Source organism: Nylanderia fulva, unplaced genomic scaffold, assembly GCF_048542155.1.
Source record: "Nylanderia fulva isolate GAGA-0341 unplaced genomic scaffold, ASM4854215v1 Scaffold1357, whole genome shotgun sequence".
NCBI lineage: Eukaryota > Metazoa > Arthropoda > Insecta > Hymenoptera > Formicidae > Nylanderia > Nylanderia fulva.
The window spans coordinates 11,838-18,567 of NW_028189577.1; the positions used below are offsets into that span (position 1 = coordinate 11,838).

The window sequence follows — 6,730 nt, forward strand, 5'->3', positions numbered from 1 at the left end:
TCCACCGAACCACCACAGAATGAGGCACTTCTCGACTTTATTAGTCGACGGGTATTGACCCTCAACGCTGCACGACCGAGGAGTGTCACAAAAGGACCTGGAGAGGCATCGCGATTCGCCAAAGCGCACGTCACCAGACATCAAGGCACAGATTCGCCTCATTGTGCACTGTGTCGTGAAAAACATACACTGATGACCTGCAAGGAGTTCAAGGCCAAGACCGCGGTCGAACGGAAAACATTCGTGGAGACCAACCGACTGTGCTTCAACTGCCTGGGCAATCACTTCTTGTCACGGTGTCAATCGAAGAAGAATTGCCTCACTTGCAACGCACGACACCACACCATGCTGCACGGGGCATCCACATCATCACCGTCCGCTGAGGCCACTTCACTTGTCACCACACTGGCCACCTCACAGCAATGTGAGAGTCACAAGGCCGTCCTTCTTGCAACTGCCCGCGTCAAGGTCGCGGACCGCTACGGATCACCACACGAGGTTCGAGTCTTGATCGACCAGTGCTCCGAGGTGTCCATCATCTCTGAAGCGCTGGCTCAACGCCTTCGTCTTCCTCGAGCTTCAACGAATCTGTCCATCTTTGGCATCGGAGGGACTCGCTCTGGATCGGCTCGTGGCAAGGTCACCCTGGACATCACATCCGACGTGACCAACACCGAGCTTCGCGTGGTCGCCTTTGTGTTGCCTCGCATCTCACTACAACAAGGCACCGCTCAACGCGAGAATTGCAGCTGGCCTCACATCCAAGGACTCCGGTTGGCCGACCCGCGGTACCTGGATGACGACCCTGCGGAGCTACTTCTTGGTGCAGAGGTCTACTCGTTAATTCTTAAGGAAGGCCTTCGCAAGGGCGACTCACGCATGCCGATCGCCCAGCAGACCAGCTTGGGATGGATCCTGTCCGGAGGCTACGACTCAGCAGTCACCGACGGACATCGCCGCACGTTTCAGTGCACCGCCGACAACGACCTTGCTGACCTGGTGCGACGATTCTGGGAGCAGGAACGCGAGCCAGCAGCTGGGATCGTGCTCACCGCCGACGAAGCCAGATGCGAGGACCTCTATGTGCGCACAGTCACACGCACATCTAGTGGAAGATACGTGGTAAGGCTGCCATTTGCCTCACCGCCGACATCACTCAGCGAGACTCGTCGACCTGCAGAGCGCCTCCTGGAAGCGATGGAGCGGAAGGGAGCCCGTGATGCTCGGTTCGGTGATCTCTATCGAGACTTCATGGATGAATACGAAAACCTGCAACACATGGAGAAGGTTAGTACGTTTACGACAGGTTCTGGTCCCAGGTGCTACTTACCGCATCACGGGGTCCTCAAGGAGTCGAGCACGACCACGAAGCTCAGGGTTGTGTTCAACGGCTCCCAACGCACACGGTCCGGAGAGTCGCTGAACTCGCACCTCCTCACTGGAGCTAACCTCTTGCCAGCACTCGCTGACGTCTTACTCCGTTGGCGTTGGCATCGGTACGTTTTCGTCACGGACATCGAGAAAATGTACCGACAAATTCTTGTTCATCCGGAGGATTGTCGCCTGCAAACCATCCTGTGGCGCCACAACAGCTCAGACAACATCTGCGAGTACGAGTTGAAGACCGTGACCTACGGACTGGCGTGCGCACCCTTCCTCGCCATCAGGACGCTTCACCAACTTGCTGCAGACGAAGAGGCACGATATCCACGCGGAGTCAGGGCGCTGCGACAAGACTGTTACGTCGACGACGTGGTCACCGGTGCCGACAGCCTGGCGGATGCCATCAAACTCCAACAGGAACTACAGAGTCTCTGCATGGCGGGCGGGTTTCCTTTGCGAAAGTGGGCTGCCAACAACCAGCAGGTGCTCACCGGAATTCCGCCGGAACATCGGCTTCAACGCGGACCGCGCTCGTGGGAAGGAGAGAGCCACGCCACCCTGGGTCTTCGATGGCATCCTCAAGGGGATTGGTTCTCCTTCACCATACGTCCGCGTTCAACCACCGACCTCACGAAGAGACGAGTCTTGGCCGAGACAGCTCGACTATTCGATCCAATGGGCTGGCTAGCGCCTGTCGTCATCCGAGCCAAAATTCTGATCCAGTCTACGTGGCTTCAACGGCTGGATTGGGACTCTCCGCTGCCTGATCAGGACGCACACCGCTGGAGACAACTGCTGAATCAACTTCCGTTGCTGGATCACATCCGTGTGGATCGTTGGCTCAGCACCGGAGATGACCAGTCGCAACTGCAGCTCCATGGGTTTGCCGATGCATCGGAGCGAGGATACGCCGCCGTCGTATACATACGCAACGCTGCAACAGAGAAGACATCAATTAATCTGCTGATGGCAAAATCGAAGGTCGCACCAGTCAAGCAGGTGTCGTTACCTCGATTGGAGCTTTGTGCCGCCGCATTACTCACCACGCTCATGTTGCATGTACGCACTACCCTCGGCTTGGCTGTTACGCCGGTGCACCTGTGGTCCGACTCCAAGGTCACTCTTCACTGGATTCGCGGACACTGCACCCGCTGGAAGACCTTTGTTGCCAACCGAGTGTCGCAGATCCAGACCCTGCTTCCAGACGCTCATTGGAGACACGTCGCCGGACGAGAAAACCCTGCAGATTGTGCATCGCGTGGTGTTACACCTGAGGACTTACGCAATCATAAACTGTGGTGGACAGGACCTACCTGGCTGTCAGGAGACGAGGCTGCCTGGCCTGGTGCAGACATCGACGTCCCAGAGGATGACCTCCCTGAGCAACGAGTCACCAGCCTGGTAGTCAAGGCGCCAGTCATTACCGAACCGGACCTTCTTCTGCGGTTCCCGACGCTGCAACGGCTGCTGCGAGTCACTGCGTGGTGTCGTCGATGGCTCAACCCGGTGAGACGTGACGCCAGACCTGGCTGTCCATTGCAGCCTGACGAGCTGGACTCCGCGCTGTTTCGATGGCTGCGAGTGGTGCAGGCGCTCCATTTTCCGACGGACGTAGCCGCGGCCTCTGCTGGACGCACTACTCCACCGCGAAGCCACCTGGTAAAGTTGAGTCCGTTCCTCGACGATCAAGGCGTACTGCGCGTCGGAGGACGTCTCAAAAACTCTCAACTTCCGCTCGACGAGAAACATCCGATGATCATCCCGGCGGCATCCTGGCTGACTCGGCTGGTGATCGATTCCTGCCATCGACGAACACTGCACGGGGGTGTGCAGCTGACACTCGGCCTGCTCCGCCTGCGCTTCTGGGTGCCTCGAGGAAGAACCGCCGTCAAGCAGCAGCTACATCGATGCGTTACCTGCACTCGATGGCGTGCTGCCACGCCACAGCCTCAGATGGGTAACCTTCCTCGGGACCGAGTAACGCCAACCCGACCGTTCCTCAGCACCGGCGTGGATTACGCAGGACCCATCCTCCTTCGGACCAGCAAGGGACGTGGACACCGTGCGCATAAAGGGTACATCGCAGTCTTCATCTGTTTCTGGTCGAAGGCCACTCACTTGGAGGTCGTCTCCGACTACACCTCCGAGGCTTTCATCGCCGCTCTGCACCGCTTCGTCTCCCGCAGGGGCCTCTGTGCTGAGATCTACAGCGACTGCGGCACGACATTCATCGGGGCAGATCGTACGCTGCGAGGTCTCTTTGATGCAGCGACAGCCGAAGGTCATCGTATCGTCCTTGCCGCCACCGCTCAAGGAATCCGCTGGCACTTCAACCCGCCAGCGGCCCCGCACTTTGGTGGTCTTTGGGAGGCTGCAGTGAAGTCGACCAAGTTCCACCTCCGTCGGGTGATCGGCGAGACCACCCTCACGTTCGAGGAGCTGAGCACACTCCTCGCCCAGATCGAAGCTTGTCTTAATTCTCGTCCATTGCAGGCACTCTCAGATGACCCAGAGGACGTCTCTGCGTTGACCCCCGGTCACTTCCTCGTCGGGGCGCCGCTACTTGCTGTGCCGGAACCGTCATTGACAGGGCAGACGGTACCCACCTTGTCACGCTGGCGTCATTTGCAGCAGATGAGGGATCACTTCTGGCAGCGATGGTCATCCGAATATTTGCACGGACTAGCCTCACGCACCAAATGGCTCAAGGGAGAAGCTGCACCCCACGTCGGTGACCTCTGTCTCGTGCGCTCCGAGCTCACCCCACCGAGCCGATGGCCACTGGCTCGCATATCGCGACTTCACCCCGGGGACGATGGGATTGTACGCGTGGTGTCAATCCGAACGGCCACGTCCGAGCTTGTGCGCCCACTCGTCAAGCTTGTTTTCCTCCCGGGCGTGAACGACGCACCTACACCGCACACTGACACTTCGTAACGTCACACAATCATCACTTCATGCATCATAGCATCTGTCGCACGTCACTCATCTCATCCACCACCGCACAAAAAGAAAAAAAATTATTTCGTTATCACCGCTCACTGCATTACACACTCGCCGTTCACATCAACCACGCGTTGTCACCGGATCAGCTGATTATTTCACACCACGCGTTTACCACGTGCTCTCATCGGCTCAGCTGATCGATTCACACCACGCGATCACCACGTGTATTTCGCCGCGCCGGCGCGCTCGCCCCACCATCGATCGCTATCGACTTGCGATTCCGCGACCGAAATACCATAAACATGTTGTCACTGCGCGACAAGGCGGGCGGGAATGTTTGAAACGCATAATAGAAACTACATGTAATAAAATATTATATCTTAAATAGAATATTCTAGAATATTCGCTTCCGATCGCAAGTCAACAGGCATATCGTTTTTATATGTTTTTTTTTTGAAAACATATCGCGACATAAATTATCCTGTCGTACAAAAACACGCTCGAAATATAAACAATTAACGGTGTCGCAACCGTTCTGCCGAATAATTATATTTTATTGAGCATGCGCAGCTTCTCACGGGCGCCTCGTTTCGCCAATAATCATCGTGATCGCCAGCTCGCGCATGCTTTCTAACAGCCGTGGTTCTGTCAATTTTGACAGCGGCCAATTACGCGTAATACACTCAGGTCACCTCGCGCAACTTTAAAAAGACGCAAAATTATTGGCGCTTCCCGAAAAGGTGGGTCTTTTGCGGAAACCCATAAAAGAGAGCTCGCACCCGAAATCACAGCTTTATCGCTTTTCCGCCGTGAAAACATATCGCAAACCGCTTATCAGATACACCGCAAAATTCGTTGACGACCGCCGCTATTCCGCACATTGATTTGAGTTCGATTTTCTCTGTAAATTAATTAAGATTGTAAAAGTTTGTTAAAGTGTTCGTTTTTTAATTGCTTTAAAATATTAAAGTCAATTTAATACAAAAAAGTGACTCATCCTTTCGTGCAGCGCGATCCTTTGCTCAAGCAGCGCGTTCGTGAACAAATAGAAAAAATAATATAATTTTTATGCCAAAATTTTAAAATTATATTTGAGCGTGTTTTTTTTCTATATAACGAACTCGATCACTTGCATGTTGTAGCCATTTTTGAATTGTTTCTTGTACGTCAAAGATTGTACAATTACGCCCGGAATTGATCATAATCTCTGAAACAGTTTTATATTACTAATTGAGTGGCAAATTATAACATGGATATTATATAACACTTATTGTTATTATATTAGTTTGTGTTTTATTACTGCTGCATTTCAATAATTTTTTCTTAAAAATTTACTACAGAAAAATTCATATAAATCTATAAAAAATAAATAAATATAATTATTAAATTATTCTCGCCTGTATATGTATATATGTTTATCTGCAGACACGATAACGTCTCGATAAGTTTTATCTTTTCAATAAAAGTTTCTGTTTCCACGTACAGTAATGAATCAGTTTTATTGAGACAGTTTATGGACTAGTCTCTCTTCTTCTTGATAAAATATCCAGTCCTATAATTTATATGTGTATAAATACATTATATATATTATTATGAATATTTTGTATCTCATATTCTTTGTTGATATTATAAAATTAATTTATAATAAATGCAATTTGATCATATGTTAAACATTTTTGGTTATGTTAATTTTGGAATCGGTTATATTATCAAAAAATTGGTTTTATATTCATTACTTTAATATTTTACATCTTGTATTTTTTGTAGCATTTATTGTTTAATTAATATTTACATCATAAACTTACCTGAATCATAAATCAATCGACAACACGACAACGATACGTTAATTGTAGCTGCATATAAAGAACACGTGAAAGCACTGAGTATACACTATACACTGGAACACACTATACATATTAATATAATGCGCAAGCGCGCGAACAAATCTAAAATACATCATATACAAGATAACGTTCTGTTGTCTTCAATAAGAAATCCATAAAATTAGCTGGAAAAAGATTTCTTACTGATCTCGTAAAATTAATTTCTCAAACAAGATATCTTAAAGAAATCTTATAATAGACTTCTACAAATTTAAATCTATTAGAAATCATATTGAGAGCTCGGAAAGCAATCTTTGATAAGATTTCTAATTGAGGTCTTTCTGACATTCGTGCTATCTGGGTATTAATGTAGAATCCATGTTTATTACACATTTGTTCTTTATTGTAATCAATATTATTTGTTCTTAAAATACATAATGTAAACCCTTTTTTTTACATTACAATTACCATATATTCATATAAGTTCTCAAAATCACATATCACATTGCGAATTTTGATATAAAACGAGAGCTCTAATTTTATTTATAATTCACGTGGAATTGATTACAATTCCAAAA

The 6,730-nt window shown here is 49.5% G+C and overlaps 1 protein-coding gene across 1 annotated transcript; it reads left to right on the top strand.

Annotated features, from left to right (window-relative positions):
• The first annotated feature begins 3,135 nt into the window (after positions 1-3,135).
• LOC114943089 (uncharacterized) lies at positions 3,136-4,320 on the top strand. The gene has a single exon (XM_085479973.1). It carries the CDS (start codon positions 3,136-3,138, stop codon positions 4,318-4,320), a length of 1,185 nt encoding a protein of 394 aa, XP_085336099.1.
• The last annotated feature ends 2,410 nt before the right edge of the window (positions 4,321-6,730 follow it).

Bases quoted from the DNA above. Each gene is read 5' to 3' on its own strand.
- LOC114943089 (XM_085479973.1), top strand. From the start codon at position 3,136: ATGATCATCCCGGCGGCATCCTGGCTGACTCGGCTGGTGATCGATTCC.